At 41.8% G+C, this 23,706-nt stretch overlaps 1 protein-coding gene across 2 annotated transcripts in view; it reads right to left on the bottom strand.

Annotated features, from left to right (window-relative positions):
* Nucleotides 1-519: 519 nt before the first annotated feature.
* whrna (whirlin a) overlaps nt 520-23,706 on the bottom strand; it is a 134,873-nt gene continuing 111,686 nt past the window's right edge. Inside the window, exons 6-13 of one of the 2 annotated variants that reach the window (XM_028417797.1) lie at nt 18,107-18,319; nt 14,449-14,670; nt 14,055-14,087; nt 10,438-10,512; nt 8,676-9,252; nt 8,177-8,343; nt 5,829-5,951; nt 520-1,017 (exon numbers count right to left, since the gene is read on the bottom strand). In XM_028417797.1, coding sequence (XP_028273598.1) covers nt 835-1,017; nt 5,829-5,951; nt 8,177-8,343; nt 8,676-9,252; nt 10,438-10,512; nt 14,055-14,087; nt 14,449-14,670; nt 18,107-18,319 — 1,593 coding nt within the window. In that variant the 3' untranslated portion in view covers nt 520-834. The remainder of the gene's footprint in view (nt 1,018-5,828; nt 5,952-8,176; nt 8,344-8,675; nt 9,253-10,437; nt 10,513-14,054; nt 14,088-14,448; nt 14,671-18,106; nt 18,320-23,706) is intronic. The other variant, XM_028417798.1, reaches the window with a different exon arrangement.

Raw genomic sequence — 23,706 nt, 5'->3', positions numbered from 1 at the left:
CATTAATTAGCATAGAGGGGCAGGGTTTATGTATTATGTATTTATATATATGTATGTATGGCAGTATACTGTCACACATCATTAGTGGCAAAAGCTGTTTTTGGTGCCCACCTTTGCGCATGTTGATGGAATACTGGGAGTTAGGTGGACAGAAGTGTAGCCAAGATGGTGAAGATACAAATGTATAAGAGGGAAAGCAGTGTGTTTGACCGATTCACATGTCATGTATTGTGTATATATAATATACAAGAGCCTATATAAGATCCAAAAGCACCAGTGGAGCCTGAATTACTCTTGTCTTTCACATATGACGATGCAACAGAGGTTACAGGTTTATTTTTATTCATATAGGAGTATCTTTATGTGTACAGTATATATGCATCTGTATCTACATTTGTCCATTTTTACATATACAAATCCAAACTTGTAAAGTCAAGCTTCAATCAGTCACAGATGTGCAGTTGTCTTTCGGGATAGAAGCAAAATTAAGTAAAATAAACCGAGAGAGAGAGAGGGAGCGCTATGAGAAGTCAGAAATCCACAGGTGAGACAGTGAGAGAAGAAACGAAAGGTACAGGCTTCACTATTGTCCACTGCAATGCATATGGTCTCACAGTGGGGAGGTAACACGTTGAGGAGAATCCTGGAGGGAAGTCCACAGTGACAGTAGCGCCTTGTAAAATGTGAGGCTCGGGGTTGGGTTCATGAGAAAGAAGAAGGAGGGCTCAGAGATCAGGCGGGTGGTTCGTTTCGATAAGTGAGTTGTGCCATTTAAATCAACAGACGCTGGAATCATCACCTCACTGATCCGTTGTCGTGATCTTCCACTCACAGCTATAGTGCCACATTGAAGTCAGTCACTAGGAAGTCCACGTAGTCCCTCTCTTTGGTCTTGAAGGCCTCGGCGATGAGGCGTGCAGCGTCCCTGTGCTCGCGGCCCCTCAGGGAAACCCCGTTTACCTCGAGGATGATCTGACCCACCTTCAGCTGGCCGCAGTTGTGAGCTGAACCACCCCTCTGAGAACGAAGAAAAAGAGTTAATTTAGTGATAAAATTCACATTAAACAGCCTGCTGTGGGAACCACTTGTACCAAAACACTAAAGAAGTCCATATATAAAACAGCAGGACTTGTAGCTGCAGTGTGAAGCTCCTCTGTTGATATTTTTGTGAATGAAGCTTGGAGCAGATCTGGCAGCGTTAGTGTATACATGGGAACATGAGGGTGTTGTTTATACATCTGATCCCATGTGTACTCACAAAAATGTGCAATTTGCTGACTTGGAACATGAGCAACATAAATATGAACAAGAAAATAATATTTGTTATTTTGAAAAAACAAAGTTGTCAGAGTATTTTTCATATTACCAGATGGGGGTGCTGTCTGGAAATGTAATCAAAATGAGTGCAATCGAACACCACATAGCATACAGACAGTAAATCCCCCCTTAGTAAATGCAGCTCCACCTGCTTGATGGTGAACAACACTAACATCCATCCATCTATCCATCATATGAACCGGCCTCATCCTGCAGTGCAGGGTCACGGGGGGCTGGAGCCTATCCCAGCTAACTATGGGTGAGAGGCAGGGTACACCCTGGACAGGTCACCAGTCCACCACAGGGCAACACACAGACAGACAACCATTCACACTCACACTTACACCTATGGGCAATATTTCCAATAGTGAAATTAACGTATTATTGTCAACTTATTTCTATCTTGTTGGCCAGTATTTAATATTAAAGACAATCCTATGTGTTGCGTATCTGGCAGTCGTACCCACACTCCCTTGCAGTTTGGCTCTCAGAGCACACACCATGACAGCGCTGCACTTAATGTATGCAGCCTCATGCCTTCAGAAAGTGTGTGATCAACAAAATAAAACCCGACCATCACCATTCCTAGCTCTTATAAAACACATGCACAAAACAAGATGTTGTTATCAAAGTGGGGCAGCAGTGGCTCAGTGGTATAGCAGGGTTGTCCAATAACCAGAAGGTTGGTGGTTCAATCCCAACTCCTCCCTAGTCACTGTTGTGTGTCCTTGGGCAAGGCTCCAGTGTACTCACTGGTGTATGGGCTGCCTTAAGCAATTTCCCCATTGTGGGACTAATAAAAGTTTCTTAATTAATTAAAGTACAAAGCTGTTGTTTCTCTTCAATAAACCTGAATAAAAAAAAAAACATTTGAGTGCTTTGAGTACCCACAGATGGTGAATTTAGAAAAGTAGTTTTTGTGAAAGTTCTTTTTTTTTTTTTATTATACGTCATTTTGGATTTTTGTCGAAAACATAATTGCTAAAATGATGTTGTTGTTTTTTATAGAAAATAAAACCAGGACAACACAGTTTTTTAAATTGCAGCCAGTTAAAATAATAATATATAACATAATATTAAAAAAACAAACATAGAACACTTCCTCCTCAGAGCTGACCTCATTACATGAGATGACTAAAAACACAGTGATGCATCCCACAGTGGGAGCCGCATCATCACATTTGTTATTCAGGCAGCTACGATTACCCAGAGCTAGCGGAGCGGTTGGCCGTCATAATGTGCAGACGGCAGTGATAAGGAGCTGTCGCTTCAGGAAGGGGTGATGGGAAGAGATATCTGCCAGCTGACGGGCAGCAGCAGCAGCTGCAGCATTCTTGTCTCTATCTTTAAGTGAGCTGTCAAGATTGAGAACTCTGAGAGATAGGAAACGCAGAATCCAAGGGTTTCGCTGTATCACCACTGTGCTTACTTTTAATACAGCACAGAGACTACATTGTACAAGGCTTTGATGTGATGCCATCATCTGTCCCACGGATAAAACCAATGCCCCATGGGAAGGCAAAAACTTTTTTTTTATTAAAGCAGGTACAAAACAACGGAGGTTGCGTGCCTTGCTCAAGGGCCTTTACATGGAGTTAGCATTCCCAAGATGGCAGAGGAAACTTTTCACAGACTTGTGTGCAGATAGATTCCTTCCTTTAGTCTTGGCTGCAACTAAATCATGCTTAAAAAGTGAGTAAAAGTATCTTCTAATCAGGAAACTTTGCAATGTTGTGGCCATTTTTGTCGCTACAATACACATGATGCATTATGCATGCAGTCATTTTAAACACTGCATTGCTCTGAATGTTTTTTCTTCTTGAAAACACATCAGAAACATTAGGGTCATTTTTGTGTTTCAGGTCTAGACTCTCACATGTTTATAACACGCCTGCAACATTAGGTCCCCCCAGGACTAAGGTGACCTGCCATCATCCAGCTGAAGGACTTTGATATGAATACACCCGCTGACTTCAGGGAAAGGCTATGCTATTGGCCTTATTAGCCTAAAAGCTGATTTATAGTTCTGGTGTCGATGGTGTACCCCCACGTAGCCCTCTGTGGTGATGCAGAGCCCTACACGTTGGCATGAAACGCACCTCTAAGAAATTGTAACTGTGCATCAAGGCCACACAGACTGCATCGCTATGATTGGTTGGATTGGTAGCGACGTATTTGCCATCAGGAATCCTCGCGAATCTCCTGATTAGCCACTCCGGGCCTGCACTCACCCATTACCCATTACACCCATATTGTTGTTAATCCAGAATGTAGCGTTAGCTTGTAGCTTTACCCTGCTTGAAACTCACAAACCATTATGGAAGTACTGGATATAATAGGAAGAAAAAAGGGATCAATATTACCTTATATCGTAAAAATATATTTTCATGTTATCACAGCATATAAACTATTGTTATAACATCAAACTATTGTGTATAAGATCGAAAACATTTTGTTATAACAAAAAACTTACATTACAACATGATACAGATCAATTTTTTTCTAGCATGTCAGTGCTTCCATAACCGGTTTTGATAAATTCCAAAAATGGGGAAATTTAAAATTTTAAAACAACAATTAATTTTTTTTTTTTTAATGAACCCTGAAATGGGTGGCGGCAGCTTAGTGGTAGAGCGGGTAGTCCAATAACATGAAGGATGGCGGTTCAAACCCCTAGTTGTTGTTGCATGTCCTTGCGTAAGGCACCATACCCCCATGGCCTCCAGCACAGTCACTTGGTGCATTAACATGTATGAATGAATCGACGGTGGTCGGAGAGGCCATATAGGCGCACCTTGGCAGCCACGTCTCTGTCAGTCTACCCCCTGGGGAGCTGTGGCTACATCTGTAGTTTACCACCACATGAATGAATAATGCATTTCAATGTAAAGCGCTTTGAGTGTCCAGCAAAAAAAAAGTGCTATATAAGACCAAAGCATTAAATGAGTTCTAACCTTGTCTCAGGTGGCCGCATCAGGCCCTCTTCATGCCTCTGCTGCAGTGAAAAAGCACCATTTGCTATGCTATTATCCAATCCAATGAAGTGAGTGACTATTTTTATTAGTCTCGCGGTGAAGTGAGGCTGAGACCGGTCACAGGTCACACACTTTCACTCTTTTCATCTCTTAAGCTCTTTGTGCTTATGACACCTTCAATATTACACACATTACCGGGCTATAGTGAGGTTTCCTGATAGGGTGGCAGCTGAAATGTGCACATGAATTTCTAAATTAGCTAGTGCATAAATTGGAAGCATGCATATTGTTGTTTTAAGAAAAATCAAGCAATCAAATACACAGCTTACATGTAAAATTTGCCAAGGACACACACACATCACAGGAAAAAAAAGTTTTTCCAATTTTCTTGCATTTGTTTTGACCTTTAATACGTAAATGCTGCATCCACCCACTACACCAAATCCTCCGCTTTCTCATATCCACGTCTCCTTATTAACATCTGTATGCTCTCACTTCTTTTGCATCCTTCACTCTCCCTCACTGTCTGTTCCTCTAGTGTGCTATTTGATTTTCAATGTGCTGATTTCCAATCCTTTTTATCCATCCCTTTGCAATCAGCGACCCCCCCCCCCCCTTTTTTTTTTTTACTTCAATCACCACCTCTGTGGAGTGGGAGGCTGAGAGACAGCTTTGAATGGGGGTGTGGATTCTGCAGTCTGTGGCATGGTCACTGCTCTGATCTTAAAAATGTAGCTGCCTGTGTTTAGGAAATGATTAGCGCCACAGAGCTAATACAGCCTGTGTTGACTTGACGGACAGACATATGCCACAGCCACAGTCACAGACATGTTGTAAAATCTCAGCTGGAAAAATAACAACAATGCAATGGTTTGGCCCCATCATATTTCATGTGAGGTTTAGCCTTATGTTTTACACAAAGAGATGCTATATAATCTGCTGCTTTTGCCTTCTGCCATAATCTTTAAACATCACAACACATACACATTATACCAACTTCCTCATAGTGAACAAGTAATTGCCTAAATCTCCAGGCAGTTAAAGCCTTTTCATGCAAGGTCATTAATGTTGTAATCACCCCCAATAAAGACAGAATTAGCAGAAATCTCAGTGTGAGTTCAGCTGCAGTGTGAACCTAAGCAGAGCCTTAAAGGAGCCGGGAGTGTAGATGGTGTATCAGGAGGAATGGAATACAGTATTACAGAATGATGCTATCATGAGTGTATCATTGCCAGCTGGCAACTCCAAGTGACAGAAATTCCAGTGTGTCACATGACCACTCGAGGCTGGCTCCAAACATCCAGCTTCACAAGAGGAACATGTTTACAGCTTGGCACTGAATTTTTTATTTTTTTTTCATAGCAGCCCACCATATTAGGATGCTGGTGTGTGCCAGATACCATAAAAAGTCAAAAATAACTCCACGTTTCTTCCCATACAGTATGTCCTGCATTGTTTGTCATAGTACCTTATTTTATTATGTAATTTTGATGAATAACCTTTATTATTTCAAGTATCATTCTCTTCCCGACTCACCTGTATTGTGACGATTCGTGGCAGCGGCTGACGAGTGTTGGCTCCGCCTTCGATGGCAATACCTAAGGTGCTGGCACTCTTTGCCACTCTCACTAGCGTAGAGGTGGGCTCCAACAGCCCCGGCTATAGTAAGCGAGAGAGAGAGAAGAGCGTGTGTTAATATGCGGAGGAGGCATTCATAAGCATAAATATATTCATAACATTACACAGGCTTTCTTATTTGTCTCCACATTTCAGCACTATGCAAACATTTCCCTGCCTTTTGTTTACTTTCTGTGAACATAAATGCTTCAGAGTGTAAATGGAACAAGACATTAACTCTACATTAAAATATAAACAGTCAATCCCGCTTGTATATGTATATTCTAGAACGAGCAATCAAGATAACAGCTCCACAAGTTACAGGACGAGAAAAATAATCCGTTTTTAATTTCCATCATATTCCCATTATTTGGCCATCTTTATGTCAGCATGTCTTTTTCCTCTGAAAATTAAAATGAAACATGTTCCTGGGGTTTGACATGCAGTACCAATTAAAGGCGTCCTGGTGGTGCAGTCAGTCAAATGCATAGAATTGCTATGGCTTTTCCTCATTTTGTCCTCTCACAATTCTTGTTTTGTCTGACATAAAGATGAGTAGACTATAAAAAAGGCACTTCCTTATAGGCAAGTATTTATGAGTACATAACTTTGCAACCTATTGCGTGATACTCGAGAACAAACAGAAGGTAAATGCTGCGTTTCCTGATATGATCCATGGCCCGCCCGCTCTGCTATCAATTCTGCAGCCTAATAATTCTCATTGAAAAAAAGACACAACAGAATCTAACAGCCTTCTCATTCGTAAACATTCAGACTACTCCCGTCCTTACTTGTTATTCCTTCCATCAATCAATAAGAACCAGAGAGCGATTTGAGGGTTTCATTACGCTACAGTGCAGTGAGTGATTAAATAAATGATGGAGTGTGTGGCTGAATGAATGACATGAGAGAGAAATAAAGAGATGAGTGAAACAAAGGAAACAGACTGTGTGAGCAAACAGAGGGAGGAGAGAAGAGATCACAGTTAGGATTAAGAACAGGCTCTGAAGGAGGATTAACAATAAAGCACATTGATTTATCAACCTCTAACTTTTGGCTTGCTTTGGCGCACACACACACACACACACACACACACACTTTTTTGTACTTGTAAGGACCCACAGTGGAGGCATACTTTAAACCTCTGTTAGTGATACCCTTCACCTTAAGGTGCAATCATTCAAAAATAAAAGAGAGTGGGTGTGTATTGCTAAACAGCTAGCATGAGCCTGTACCTTCAATTTATACCACTTTGAAGTGTAGTGTAGTCTTTCCTCTGTTCAACATGAGATGAAGAAGCTTTGCTGTTCACATTCTACTTAACAGCTTAAAATTTTAATCTCCTCTCAATCAAGTTGACACACAGGAAATCAATGAATAAAACTTCTTGGACTCATAAGCAAACATTAAAGAGTCTGGATTAACAGGAGAGCCGATCAGCTGTTAGGGTTAGGGCAGTTTGTTTTTAGTTTAGCATGGACATCTTAAAACCACTTAAAGAAGTTAAGATGTAACTTTAAATAGGTTATTGGCCTTAAAATGAAATAATATGGGCTGTATTGCCCAAAGTTATCTGATTATGTTATGGATAGGCAATGTGGTGGTCCTTCACAGGAGAGTCAGCAGTTCGAGTCCCCGTGACGCCGCCAGCTTTTTTGTTTTCACCCATGGTTAAGTTTCATTTTCACCCACTGTTGGGGTTAAGCATTACAAACTACTGGTTAAGATTAGGTGTTATCTAAAACAGGAGATCATGCCCATTCCTGGAGAGATCCAGCTGCAGAACCTGTTTGCAAAGTTGTGGTCTGCTTCTGATAGCTCCGTATTGGCAGTCGTTAAACATTACAAGCTTATCTAATTGAATACGTTTCATCTCACTACAGGAGAGGCCACAGGAGGAAAAATGATGCCACTATAACAGCATCTAAAAAATAATATTGTGTTACTGTTTAAATATGTCCTCATCTCCACATTATGCTCACTTTCTAAAATGATAAAAAAATTCCAGATTTTTGCCAAAAATGTTATCTTTGTATTGAGTGGAAATGAAAGCATTTCAAATAATCTAATGAAGGTCTTATAACGTGTCCTTTCTAAAGTGTCCAATAGTGTCACTCTCTATGTATACAAGTGAAACGGGTCCTCACAAAGACAGAAAGCACTCACTGCTAAATTCATTACATTCCTGATTATTCCCCTGCAGTTTGGCAATTATTTCACTCATCCATCCACGTTTAGCTCACAGCTGTTCTGCATCACCCCCTCACCGGTTTGGAGGGGTTGTCCCCCCCGCCCCCCGGGGTGTCTCGGGGGAGACGTGTGCGTGAGGAATGGGGACTACTGTCTTTGCTGACGTGTCCTGACTCAGCTATGTCCACCCCGCTGTCCTCGCTGAGGGTTTGGCCGCTGTCTGACAGATGAGACAGGGCGCCACCTGGAGGGGGTGGAAGCAGGCACAAGTGACGTCACGTAGTCTCCGCTTTGAAATGACTTTGAAATGATATAAATAAAGAGATTTTAAATGAAAAGCTTATTAGGATTAGTATTTCTTGCATACAGTAGCCATCATACAGAATGTTCTGGGTAATATTCATTTTAACAGATTAAGCAGTAAGTATGTACATTGGGAAATTAATCCCAAATATTTTCAAAGTCTTTAATACATAATCCTGCTCATTTTAGAAGAAATTATTAAAATAATTAACAAATATACTAATTAAAAATAATTCGTTTCACAGTCAGACGTATAAAATCTCTGCTCCATACCTCGAGCTTGAGGCAGCGGCCGCACCTCATTGAAATCAGGTTCTGCGTTGGGCCTGTGCACCTCCACTGTGACAAACTGCTGTTTAGTGCCAGGAGAGGTGGCAGAGGAGGCTTTGGACACTGGCTTAAGTGGCAGAGAAGGGGGTGGCGGAGGAGGAGCAGGGAGTGGCGGCGGAGGCGGTGGTGAAGGGGACGGGGGAGCGGGTTTAGTGCCTCTGTTAGGGGACTGTACTCTGGGGAAAGGGCCGATGTTGTGCTGAGCAACTGTGGCTAACTGAACACATGTTATTGGCTCTTTCTTGGCCGGCACATGGGGGTCTCTTTTTCTGATGGCTGCGTACTCCCGAGATGGGTCCCTGGGACGTTTGTGGTGCAGTGAGGGCGAGGCGGGGGCGTGTCCAGGCTCTTTGCTGTGGTTGTAAGAGGACGGGGCTGTGAAGTACAAGCCTGAGTGGGAGGACTCGGACGAGGGGCACTTGTTGAGCAGATCTCGTCTACTTGGGCGCCTCTGCACCCCTGGCGGGGGCGGAGGCTTGAAGGAGGGGGGAGACTCTGCTGGGGTGGACTGAACATCATCCTGAAGTGAGAGAATATATTCATCATCATTGATTAGGGGCGTAACAAATACAATATAGAGCGATAGGAGAAATAAGTGTTTGGAAAATACGACAAAAGTTCTGTCTTTTGAATTTTAACACACCTGACATTAAAATGCATCAGAAATATTTCTATATATTATATCAATGAGTGACAGGCGAGGTATTTTTTGAAATTATTATTTGTTAAAGATATATTTTTAAATGTAATATTTCAATAAAAAAAAACTAGAGGATGGAATTTTTTTTGGTAATTTAAATTAAATGACTATTTGACCAATTATATTATATACTTGCACAGCTTTAAAAAAAATCACTCTATTATGCCAATTTAGGTACAGATAAAAAAAATAATAAATAAAATATTTGGAAAATGTAATTTTCCAACAATGCAATTTAATTTAAAGGTAGATAAAAATAAAAAATAAATACATTTAAATGGCATAATAACTCATTTTGTTTGTACACATTCAGGTACAAATGATAAATATAATGATATATGATATATGATATATAGGTGAATATTTAACTACTGTAACTTTGTTACACCCCTAATAAACAGTTAAAAAAATAGAGAACACAGTATGAGTCAAATTGTCCATATTTCAGCATTAGCTTTAGTACAACTTAGAGACAATAAATGCCAAACCAAACCAGGTTGAACAAAGTCGCTGCTCGCTGGTTTTGAGGCCGCTGTTGTCCTGTGTTTCTGGGTAAAACTGCTCACAAACGGAACAGTGAAACGATCACCGAGACATGAGAACATTATGGAGGGTGACATACAATGAGCATAAAAAAAAGGTTTAACAAAAGTAAGGTATGATTTGAGTGGCAGGCAGCCTTGGATGACAGCAGGTTAAAAGCTTTCTCCTCAAAGTCTGACGTGTCTCCTGCTGTTCATAGAAAACAAATGAGACCTCACGATACGTGCTTTGGAGACGGTGGTTGCCATGCAATCTTGTTTCCTCTGGAGAGAAAGTGACTTTTTTCCTTTGTGGTGCAAACATTTGTTTAACTCTAACACTATAACAACAAAGCCTGCAGGTAAGCCGTGTCTCAGGGACCTCCATTCTTCGCCCACCCCCTCCTCCCTTGTGCGGTATCCATCTCTATCAGGCACAAAGCAGGGCCCGTCTAACTGCCCTGCCTATATCTGCCAAGCTCACCAGAGAGATGTCGGTCAGCAGTGTGTTCAGGCTCTCCGGAGGCTCCTCCTCATTGCTCTCCACCACGCTGTCATTCTGAAAGATGCAGAAGGACAGAAGAGGGATGGCAATGATGGAGGGTGGTGACAGACAGAAAAGACAGAAAAAGAGAAGGGGGGGGGGGGTTTGGTGCGATTAACATAAGCAGGAGAAGGCCTGTGAGCAGATGTTTGACACAGATGTGTGTTTATCGCAAAACAAATTGAATTTGGTGGATGTTCCACTTCTCCTGGAAAAAAAAAGGGAAATACGTCACTCTGGTTCGCATTTTCTTGCCAGTCTCAGAGGCTGAGGATGGCAAGCAAATGAGAGATACGCACAAACACACCCACGCACACGCACACTCAGGCTGTAATGTCTTCTTTCACAAGCAAAACACAGATGCTGTGAAATCGATAAAGAACCATCAGCTCGGTTCAAAGTAGGATTTGCAGGCTCAATCCCTCTGACGTGGTTGAGAGGAGGTAATTTGTGGCAGATCCGTGAGTGGAGGAACTGAGTTCAGAGAAACGCTGCCCTTCATTTAACTCTAAACCAAAACAAAAGCCCCATCTATTCAGCTTAATTACCCCTCGATGCAGCATGTGGAGCACTTACAAACAATTTATTTATCACAAGAGTCAATCGACTTTTTAGATGCAGACATGCTGCTCTGCACTGTAAGCAGTAAACTGTGATATGATGCTAACGCTCGCCGCGGGAATATGTGGGGATTGTGGGTCCTTATACTGTGGAACACAAAACAGCAAGCAGAAAAGCAAGCATGTTTGCGTGCCATCGCCCGATAGCATCCGCATCGTGCTCCTTTCAAATGCCACCACTGCTGTTGACATGACACTCAGAGGTCTGCCCCTGTTTTCCCTGTGGACAGACTGCATGCTCTGATCGGTTTCGACTTGTAGTCTAACATGTCACCCATGGCCAAGTTGTGACACAAGAGTCATCCTTAGTCAATGTGTGCACATTTGTTATGGCGCCTCTATGGAAACACAATCATGCCAAGAAAAAGAGAGAGAACTCAAACGTGTTTGTGCAGTACAACACAATCCATCCTATCACTTTCTTAGCTATTTTGTCTTGTACTACAGGGTCACCAGGGGGGCTGGAGCCATATCACGATATTAAGTATGGATGCATGATAACTGACTTTTGCCAGCATCTGATATTGAACTCTGACATATATATATATGATATATGCACTCATTTTTAGCTTTTCCTATACGTGCTACATGCTAAATAAGACAATGATAACAGATATTTCATTTCAATATCGGCCAACAATCTCATGCATACCTAACTTTTGTGGTGCTTACACATGGCTGTATTACATGGTGCATTCAAGGCTCATTGGAGAGGTTTTAAGTGATTTTTTTCACAGTTCCTCTCTATTTCAATAAGTGTAGTTTTGACATGGACACATTCACACCTATAATCTATTGGTTGTTCGAGAGTTAAGACCTGGCCTAAGGTTAAGATCAAGACTTAAGTGGGTAAGGGGGTGGAAAATCACTTGACTTTATACCTGGCTTTTAGTGTGATTCAGGAATCCAATGTTTTTATCCTCCCAAACCTACCCAGCTCTCTAATCTGCTTTACACAGCATTGGTAGCAGTCACCCATGGGTCCAAAAACTGTATAAACAGACACACAAGAAGAAAACATACCACCACACACACACAATTTCTCGCGCACATGTAAATGTCGCTTCTCAGAGGGGGAGAATAGAAAGGCAGGCAAACCCCATCTGAGGCATCTGAATGAGAAGGACTGTTTGGAGGATAAATGTGCAGACAGGCAACAGCTTATCTCTGCTGTCAGCTTAGTCACTGTGTTTATGTGTGTGTTTATGTGTGTGTGTGTCTATGTGTATGAAATTGTTTGTCTTCATCCATCCAAACACTCGGATGCTGGCACATACATGCTAACACAGTTGTGTTTGAGATGCTGGCATGCAAACTAAACTGACCTAAAGGCTTTCCAACAGACAAGGAGGATTGTTGACTCATTAGAAATAAACCGTGATCAAAAGCAAATGTAAAAATTACATTTCACCCTTAGCAAGCCAAAGTTAAAAATGTGTTTTACTCTGTTGAAGAAGCCTTGAAGTTTGGCAGGAACAACAGCTTTGGTGTGTCACAGAAAATATTAAGCTCATTAGGTGAAGCCTCTCTTAAATTATGTACAGTAATGACTTTCAGTACTAACATTATTGTGAAAAATGGTACAGATAGGTACCCAAAATTCTGTGTAAATAAAAAGAAAAGAGATCTCATCCACACAAAATATCTTTTGGCCCTCTTCATACCTGGCAAGGACAAACTAATCACAAGTGGACACCTATATGGTATGAACACACACAGGAAATGTAAAATATGTATGGTGTTTTGGTGACATTGTTTTATTACTGTGTCCACAAATATGTTCTGGGTCAGAGATTTCATAATGCTACATGTAAACATAGCCAAATTGTCATAAATTATGTTGTTTAGATGCACGTCTATACAAAGTGTTACGGTATGGGTGCGTATAAACTGAGAGATAAGCTAATTTTCTACCAGGCTGTAAACAACTTTATTTCTGCTGTAAAGTTCGGGAGGTCTATGGGGATGGACTCTTGGAGCCAAACCCCTAGTGGCCAATGGAGGGGAACTGTAGTTTTTAAAGGTAGGGTAGGAGATTTTGAAAACTCAGTGAGAGTCAGCCAGATTTTAAAAGTAAACACACAGAGCTTACCCCGAAGTCACGCCTCCCAACCAGTCTGTGACTTCGGCCATCGTGCACGTACCACTCTGGTGTGCACAGAGCAGGAAGAGAGTGACAACCAGCCAATACTCCGCGTAGGTGCGCCTCGTAGGATTGGCTGATGTTTTTAGTGTTTTATAGCTTCCACAGATGATTCATATTCTTCGTTTTAAAGCGAAACTGCCGAACTAATTGGTTGCTATCGGATTGTAAAGAGAAGTACACTAATTTAACAAAAAGTGCATCGGAAGGAAAATCTCCTACCCTACCTTTAACTCTACATGGGCTTCATTTCTCATATGAGAAGAATCGAGACAAGGACAGAAGCAAACCAATGGACAACTCCTCCCTTTATCCTGTGGGTGGAGTTGGCCACGAACCGAATGTTACACTTTAATCATGTATTACAGAGCAGCCACCCAGAGGCTCATATCTTTGTGCATATGGAGGCTTCCCACTTGATGTAGGTGTGGATTATAGAGTGAGGAAGTAAGATATAACCGTGAGTGGCCACTAGAGACATATTTAGAGATGGATCTCAATGCTGGGTTTGATTGGATGTACTAAAAGCAGTCCATGGATCACCTGCCAGGTGTGAACAGACGCAGAGCCCTACTCATCAACAACATGCACCGTTTTACTATAGTGTCACACCAAGAAACAAGCAAAGACAGCATTAAAAGAACTGCAGACAAATCCACTGCAGATCCACAAACCAAGGTGAGAGTGTTGCATGTGTGTCTGGTACACATCTACCTTCAGGGAGCTTTACATCTCTGTGTGTGTATTCTGTATATGTGGGACTGTGATAGGAAGCATTCATCAGTAATTCCTACCTCCATCATATCTATCAGCCAGAGCAGCCTCTCCTACAGGAGGGGGGGGGGAGAAGGGGCGAGGTGGAAGTGCGAGGGGGTTATTGAGGTGGAAGAAAAAAATCAGCCGAAAGACTTTTTCTATTTCAACAGGCAGGCGGCAAAATGTGTTATTGTTCAGTCCAACAGATTCAGACCAGAATCTTTTCTACAGAAGAATCTGTCATAATCCATGGAAATATATCACACCGCCCACTCTGCTTCTCTCACTCTCAGCCAGCAGAGAGAGACGAGTGAGCAGACAGCCAAACAGTGAAGGAACCAATCCACACAAACCAGACTTCACCTTCAAATAGGAAAGTAGGAAATCCCTCTAAAGACAGCACACACCAACAAAAGTAAAAACCCAGCCTACCCGTGCAGAGCTGAGGGTGGTGTTGGTCATGAAGCTGGCCGAAGATGATGTCAGGGTGTCTGGGTACGACACCATGGACAGGGAATCTGGCTGCAGGGCGGTGGCACCGGCTGTGCCCTGTCGCGCTTTCAGAGCCTGGATTTCACGCCGTAGCACCAACCCGTCAAAACGTTCCAGGTCCTGTGGGGTGACCAGGCCTCGAACCTCTGACAGCAGAGAGAACTGAGGGGTGGAAGGTTCAGATGGGAAGACACAAGAGGGGAGACGGAGGTATGATGTAACAGACTTGGGTGGGATGCAAAAATCGAGATTGACATTAGAAACAGGACTGAATAACTGTGTCTCTGTGATTATGTACTGAGCTGTTTATTTACTTATCATGGTTTCCCTGAGCTCACTATAATCGAGGCTTAGAATATGTGTGTACGAACTCAATGTGCGATATGACAGCCTGGTATCACAATGGATAAGAAAACTTGAGATGTGCAGTCAACATACAGTACACTGAAAATGCCAAGTGAGACGTTACTTGTCTTATCTCTGAATGTTCATAGTTCAGCTCCACCGTGGTTTTAAGGTCTACTGTTTCAGTCAACGCTTAAGATATAGTTTGGGCTTCTCATTTAATCCAGTTACAAATGCCTCTCCTCACCAGGACAATGGGGGGGGGGGGGGGGTAGTGCACCGTGGATCTTTTGTCTTTTCAGATTCAAGCGGTGCAAGTGAACGATTGAAATGTCATAGAAGTGCAGCAACCTCCGTCTTCATCATGGTCTCCCATGAAGTTAGATAAGTTGGCAAACATTTTTGTGTTATGTGTCATGTCATGTCAGAGGAGAGTTGTAAACGCACAACCATGTAGAGACAGAAATGATGTGGCATTGTGTAAATAAGATAAATAACAGAAAAATATTCAGTCAGTGGAATAAAAGAACGAGACCTGTTAGCTCTGACCTGCAACCCTTTACCTGCTGTGCCTAACATGTCTCATTTGATGATGATGAACTTCACGCATATTATGTAGCCATGTGCTTATGTTTATGTTATGTTCAGGGGAAACAAACTTTATGGAACACACCACCACCATCTCTATTCCCCCACCTCCTCTCTTCTCATCAGGCCGACCTATGACCTATGATCCTTTATGTCATTAGATGTCTACGAGTTCTCCTTGTAGTTTTGTGCACGGTATGAATAGAAATGCAATAAAACTGCCAGTAAACCCTGTAAAGATTTGATTGTTATCCAGCCAAAAAAATATTACTGCCCATAAAGTGTGCTCCTGAGGTTAGTTCTGTCTCCAAATGACTTGAATTCATTCTTGGTTATCATGTATAAGAAATTATAAATTATAATTCAACCAACCTCTTTATACCCTCACGCACAGAGTGCGTTGTGTGGTTGTGTCTGCTTCATGGGAATAAAGGGGCTGGTTGGATGATAATCTGTAAAATATCACAGACTTGAAGTAGTTTTCAGGCAGAAATGACCACTCAAGAATGAAACCAAGTAGTTCCGAGGCAGAAATAAGCCCCTGGGCTCACTGTGGGGACCACAATCACTTTTTGGAAGGTAGAAAACAACAATTTTAAGGTTTATTGACTAAAGGGGGCTTTATGGGTATAAAGGGGCTGGTTGGATGATAATCTGGTTAACAAGAATGACCTCAATTGTGAGGCAGACATAACCACTCAGGCACTCTGTTAAGGCCTTAATCACTTTTGACAGGTGGAAAACAACAATTTTAACGGTAGACAAGATCAGTCTTTGGCTGACAATCACTTTTTGGCACATCAGGTACACTGTTAGCATCACTTGAATGAGTGACTTAGTTAGGTATTAGCTGCTAGCTAACTCTGTCCAAAACAGGCTGTTTAATGTACATATTCAAACATTATAATAACACTGATGTGAATGCTGTCAGCTGAAACAATCAAAACGACATTTTCATTGCAGTAAATATTAGCGTCCTTTGTAGTAATATCAGATCCAAGTATTCAATACTGCTAGTAATATACCTATATGCCTGTTGGGAGAATGTGAGGACAAAGCAGCGGTTTACAGACAGCCTCCTTCCTTCTTTGTCTCACTAACTACAAATGCAATAAACCACTTTGGTGTGTTTGTGTGCAGGCACAGTCAAAAACAAATTAAATGCATCATTAAGTGCCAACTTTGAGTTAATTGCCAATGACTAAAAGTGTATGTGTATACACTCAGAATGCAATATTTGCTGCCACATAGACACAGAAGGTGGTTTGGAGTTTTTCCAGTGGAGGGGGATGTGACGCCTTGCTAGGGGGGAAGTGAAGGATGGCCACTCTGGCTGTGTTGGACTATGCACTCTGCAGCCTGTTGCAAGTCCAAACACAGCTAAAAATGCATCCACTTTAACTTGGGTCTCCAATATTTTAGAACGTGGGTGAGGCACTGCATCTATCGCATTGATCTATTGCTCTGATAACTTTATCCCTAGTTCCTCCTCCCAAGCGTTCCTGACCTTAACCGTTGAGCAGTCCTCTAGCTGGATAAACTGTCTATATATTAAAGAAAGTAGAGATTCCTTGTGAGGCTTTGAAGTGAAACATTCCTTCCATAGCTGTTTAGGAAGTAAAGAGGGGTATCCCAGAAAACATTGATGAAGCACAGTGTCTGACCTGGAAGTAATGAAATAAGTGTGTGTTAGGGAGGTTAAAATCTGTTGATAGCACATAAGCAGTGTCTGTATTAGATGGTGGGAACAGGTGATCTTAAGAAACAGGACCCAAAAATGGGTAAAGGGGCAGTGAGTGGAGTTGCCAAGGATGATGAGAGGCATGACTGAGATTCTATTAGCCTAAACCACAACAAGTTAGGTGAGTGAAGCCAATATAAGTTATGAATGCGAGCTGACTAGTAAAACTGACAGTTCGGTAGAGTAAGTCCACTACTAAAGGTGAACTGTTGCAACAATGATTTTCTAACTCTGGGATTTAAATTAAAGAGCTGAACAGAATGATGGTTAAATGGGTTCAGTAGCTAAAGTATGTGAAAGTATTTGAAGGTCACAGTTGAAGGATCTTCATTCATTTCAATCTCAATTCAAAGTAATAAGCAGTAAAAAAAGGAAAATAATAGTATTTAACAGTAAAATTCTGCATGGATTGATAGTATTCAGTAGTCAGTGATCCCAAAAAACCAAAAACAAATTTATATATACGGAAGAAATGTTTTTTTATAAGTGTGTGCTTGCTATTACATCATTCCCCCGGGCCTGAACTGTACTTACAAAAATAAAAAAAATACACATTTTAGATGAATTCTTGTCACACTAAAGTAAAAACCAAAAACAACCCATGTATTGAGACATTGTGCCGTACGAGGCAGCTAGAAGAGCCATAATACAGCAGTGTACTTGGGAAATTGGAAATAAACCCGTGATTTATTGTGTTTGTTTTATAAGGCGAACTTTTGCAGACTGTGAGAAAATCAAGAGACTTTTAAGAGCAGGAAGAGGAAGGGAAAAACAACATAGAACTGTAAGCATCGGCAAAAAGGACTCTGAGCATAAAGCTCAGAGGTGCTGCAGGAAACTTCAATATAAACCTCACAGCAATCAGAGGCTGAGCAGATCTTTACAGATTCTGTTGGCACATACACAAACCTCATGGCGGCTCACCTTTGCGTGCGTGTTCAGCAGCTCAAACAGAGCCATGACCAGCTGCTCCACGCCGATGTGTCCTTCCCGATACTCCTCCACGTAGTAGCCCATGGTCTGACGCTCTGTCTCGGTCAGCAGGTGTCTCGCCTGCTCCTCCAGCATGGCCCGGGACTGGTTCACCAGGCTGGAGAGGGTCACCTGAGAGCCTGCCACGCCCTTATAGAACCCAGGCTGGAGAAGGGAGACAAGAAAAGATGGAGATCATTTTATTTTTAAAAATTTGGATTTAAAATTTGGATGATGGAATAAGGAAGAAAGCGAAGGAGGTAAGGGGCGGGTCAAGGAGAGAAGTCGTGGTAGTTTTAGGAAAAAATGAAATGATGAAAGGAGGAATGAAACTAAATTGAGGTTGTTAATAAAGAAAAGAAAATGGAGTAGGAGTGCAGAAGAGAGCCAAAGGAGGGACAGTAGCGAAGGATAAATGAAGATGGAAATGAGCTGGATTGAGAGAAGACAGAGGAAAGGAGAGAGGTGGCTGTTCAGCACAGCATGAGGTAAAAACTGCTTGATGAAGGAGGAGGAGAAGAAGTGATGGATAGATAGGGAGAGAGGGGAGGCAGAAGGGGGAGGGGGGTTACAGCAGAGACTCAGAGGTGACAGAGGAGCTGGTGGAGGGTTAGAGGGGAAACAAAGGCAGGAAACCGATCAGGGCGGACAGAAAGTGAAGAAGAACATAAATTACACCCACATCCGTCCAACAAAACCATCAGTCTTTTTATCCCAAATGTATAAATTATCAACCTACTTCCTTGTTCCTGCTGTCCTACCGTCATCCATTACCAATAATGCTTTGTGCCGTTAACACCACAGCTTGCAGCAGCTGTGCTGTTCACACATGTGCGTGGTAGGCTTTTGTGTTTTTTTTGTTTTTCTGTGCCAGCTGGCTTTTCAGCTACTCAGACAGACAGACAACTCTGGCACTTCAGAAACTTGTGAGCTGCCAATATCATTTCTGCTGCTCATTTTTTTTTTTTTTTTTTTCCGCTGCTTGTTCCTTTTGCTTTCTCAGTTATCTGCCCGCCTGCATGCAGCCTCTATTTAATTAACTCCTTAATCAAAGACACTACTTCAAAGTCACAGCTTCTGGGTCTGACTGCGTGGAAACAAGTATGTCCTCCTCCTCCTCCTCCTCCTCCTCCTCCTCTCCTTCTTCAACCTCATCCTCAACTCTTGCCCACCCTGTGTAGTTGTCCCAGTCTGGGCAGAGCCAACCACTGTATAATGCCCAAGGTGAACTGTAGTGTCTACCCTGTCCGAATCTTAATCACTGCGATGCTTACCACAAGAATTTCTCAACAGCCCTGCGTGTCCCGGTTACTTAACTCAAGGGCGTCGCAGAGTGAACCGACGAGACCACACAAGGCATGTGAGCAGTCAGTGTGTCTCTTGTATTAGAGGGCAGATTGGCACTTGAGGGAACTGATGAAATCGCTCGTCACTCAACTGGAGTGGAACACCTGCAGTCTCCTGCTAATGAGCTCTGCTGGAGAGCAAGGACGTGGAGAGAGAGAGAGAGAGAGAGGGAGAGAGACGGCACGCTTACTGTAAGGCCGCGTCGTTTGACAGTTAATGGACAGCCGGTAACGGCCAGTACAGTCTGTTGGACCCGGTCCATGTATGAGGTCATTCATTGGCTGGGATTGTTAAATGCCAGATAAGCTGATTGGTCCTTTTATCGCAGTGACAAACAAGACAGCAGATGACCATGAGCCGGCATCCGATCGATGAATGAGACAAAGTCGGATCAAAAACCGGCTCGGTTAAATGTCACGGGCCTCAGACACAGGACAATTCATGTTGTTTGGTAAATTAACTTCTACACACACAAAAAAATCCTCTTTTTATCCACACACTGCTGGCATCGGGGACACACTGATCTGTGCATCATATCACACGTCCACTGCACCTTTACTTATCTATAACTAACAAAGCTCAGAATGGCTGATAATGACTTATGCAAAGACTTCCTGCATGGTATAATAAGGCAGCATAGTGGCAGGAAATCTCAACAAGCAAAAACAGAGATGACTAACTGATGCTGGGTTCGAGGAGGTTAGAAAAAAAATCCACAAATGACACTTAAGAGCGGACGCAATGTGGATCTAAAAACAGTCTGCGGCAATTGAAAATAACAATGTAAAATGTTCAGAAAGTTCATCCTGCCTCCTAGAAATGGAGATGATCTATTACAAGGTTTTTCCATATTTAAGATACAGACATATAGGTATATCTTATCTTATAAAGACATAACCCAGTTCTCATTATGTTTTGTAGTTAATGCTCCACACCTGTTGTGTATACACATGTAATGTGGGTTATTTTAAGTATAAAACTGAATGACTGATTCTGATTGGCTTATTGTGGACTAGTAACTGGCAATTATATCATATCAGGCATGGCATAATGACAATAAACCCTGACTGCTTTGCAGTTACAAAGCCCCCTACACAACAATCTGCAAATGTATTCAACAAAAATGAAGCTAAACAGGAGAAGCCATGTGCCCAAACTCAAGTCCACCATTCTGCTTCATTAGGACTTACGAAGGTAAGTAGCAGCCAGGTGCTGCCAATCACATGATTAATTGATCAGTCAATCATTACTCAGTAAGTGCGAGCTCCTGGCAGTTTCTAGGTCCTAAAGTCCATCATTTTAGATACAGAAAAATTATTAACAAGTGAAAATTAAACAAGTATGGTTTGTTTGGAAGGGTTGGCAGCAGAGAGCCTCTTCTCTCTAAAAAGAACATGGCCTGAACAAACCGTAAGACTTGACTGGAACGGATTACCTGCCTACTTGTGTATTGACCCTCATTTTGATATTTTTGGGTTTTTTTTGGCTATGTGTGTATGGGTGGGTGCTGTGTGATGGCTATTTGTTGTGTCTGTTTGTCTGGTCAGGCCTGTGGGGTGGGGGGCATAATCAGGGCCAAGAAGCGTGGGCAATCTTGGGCCCTGGGTTCCTGACATACTGTTGTAACATCTCTGTACATCTAGATTGATATGCCTGGTATGTCTGTTCTATTTGTAAAACTGTTCCTAAAAAAGACTTGACTGGAACAATAAAAATCCCATCATGCACAGCATCACATAAACACACCACATCAAGCACATCAACACCTCGTACCAACTGTCAGTCAGTGGTGGAGGGCTGATGATTTCAGCAGTCACCTCAGCTGTCTGTCCCTCAGCTGCACTACACAACTATGTGTTATTATACTGACATTAATCAACGGATATAGCATAACAATCTACAGATATACTGACATTTATTTCGCAGTCAGACTAACTCAAATACATAGAACTGTTATAGTGTATACTGTTATAACTGTATATAATGTTCAGGCAACTTTATTATGCACCTCTAGTTTGTGTGTCTTTTTTTATTAAAACTAAAAAAAAAAAGTCAGACATCTTGATCCACAATTGTGAAGTTAAGATTTCTATGATATCTCTCCTCTCTGCCTGTGTTTTGCCATTATTTTTTCATGGGGAGCTTAGACTCTTTCCTCGAAAATGACTGGAAAGAAATAAGGGGAGAGATTGCCATGCCAACGCCGTAAGAATCTACAACTGGGTCTGACCTCGCATGCAGGGCAGATGTTGGTATTAAATAGGGAGGCCTTACAGATACCTCTGCCATTCCACTCCATCGCTGGCTCTTTACCTGACAGGTTGTTAACTCTAAAAGGGTTTTTGAAAAAGCAGGTACCTATAACGACTTACTACTGCACAACCACCGGCACTGTTCTACAGTGAGGCTTCCCAGGGTGACTGTGTATGATTTTAATCACATTACCGCTCCATGACTGTTAACAGCACCTATAAAAGACCTTCAACTGCTTGAGTCGGACCATGTCAACAACTCAATGACTAGCTTCTTTCTGCACACACACCAGGAAGTAAAAATCAATATGCTCTTATCTCAATTTAGAGCTGCTAATCAGCTTCATTAGTGGGATAGGTAGTGGTCGCACTGCAAGGCTTTCTATCAACCCAGTGTGGTGTAATTCTGTGAGTGTGTGTGTGTGTGTTTGTGTTAGAAAGCTGCCAGGTCAGCTAAATTGTTTAATGCACCAGAAAATAAAATATTATGCGCTCAAATCAATATCTGTTACCAGACCAGAAATGACTGACTGATTAATGGAACGTGGTTCCAAAATACATCTAGAATACCATAAATCCAATATGACTAAACTGTCTATGGGTGAGAGGCGGGGTACACCCTGGACAGGTCACCAGTCCATCACAGAATATGAGAATTATGCTATATGATGATGATTTCTCTATAAAAAAATATTTTCTAAGACAAGATTTGGTGTTCAAAAAATGTCTTCCTAAAAGCGATACAGTATCTTGATCATCTTATCACCTTTAGAGTCTATGAAGAGAATAATGTGCTATTTATGACACTTACAATACATGTGTGTCAGCTAAGGGAGATGGTGATATAGCATAGATAATATTAATCCAATGAACACTTGTTTATTCTTAAGTTTTTAGTTATCTGTTTTATGTTGTGGAGTTGAGAGTAACACAATTTTGATTCTCTGTATGTCCAGCACATATCGCAGTTTTGACAATAAAGCTGACTTTGACTTTGACTAAAGCAGCTCCCTGTATCTATGCAGAGCCCCGTCCCCGTCTTAAGCTGATGCTCCACACAGCTTCGTTCACATGTCCAAGACAGCCAGAAGAGACCAACTGGACCCTTTTTGGTTACACGTCTGCTTGCTATTTAGGCTTGTGTTTAAGAATGTAATTACTGATTCTTAATAGGATTTTTTTTTGTTGCACAGACACACAAGTTATAGCTGATAAAAACTAGGCACAAAGTTTGGGACGCTGTGTAGAACATAAGTAAAAAGGGAATGTAATAATTGGTAAATCTCATAAACCCATATTGTATTCCCAACAGAACATAAAGAACATATCAGATGTTGAAACAGACTTTTGACCATTTCATGGAAAATATGAGCTCATTTTGAATTGGATGGCAGCACATCTCAAAAAAGTTAGAACAGCAACAAAAGGCTGGAAAGTAATTAGTGCAAATCCAAAAGAAAAAAAATGGAGGAGCATTTGACAAATAATTAGGTTAACTGGCAACAGTTGAGTAACATGACTAAGAACATTTCTGAGAGGCAGACGGATGTAAAGATAAGCAGAGGTTCACTAATGTGTGGCAAACGGTTTAACAGTTTACGCAAAAAAATGTTCCTCATTATAAAATTACAAAACTTCAAACATCCCACCATCTACAGTACATAATATCATCAAAAGATTCTGAAGGCCAAAGGTCAAACCTAGAGGTGCATGATCTTGCATGATTCTGTGAACACAGTTCATCGTGCAGTCCACAAATGCAAGTAAAATCTGTATAATGAAAAGTAGAAGCCATATGTGAACAGTGCTGCTGTCTCTGGCTCAGACCTTGTCTAAAATATTCTGAGGAACAATGGAAAATGTAAAATTCTTTTTGGAAACCATGGACACCGTATCCTGCTGCTACAGAGGAGAGGGAACATCCAGCTTGTTATCAACGGACAGTTTGAAGGC

This window comes from Parambassis ranga, chromosome 12 (assembly GCF_900634625.1).
Source record: "Parambassis ranga chromosome 12, fParRan2.1, whole genome shotgun sequence".
Taxonomy (NCBI): Eukaryota; Metazoa; Chordata; class Actinopteri; family Ambassidae; genus Parambassis; species Parambassis ranga.
Note: the sequence above shows the minus strand (reverse complement) of the source record. Positions and strands in the feature narration are given on the sequence as shown.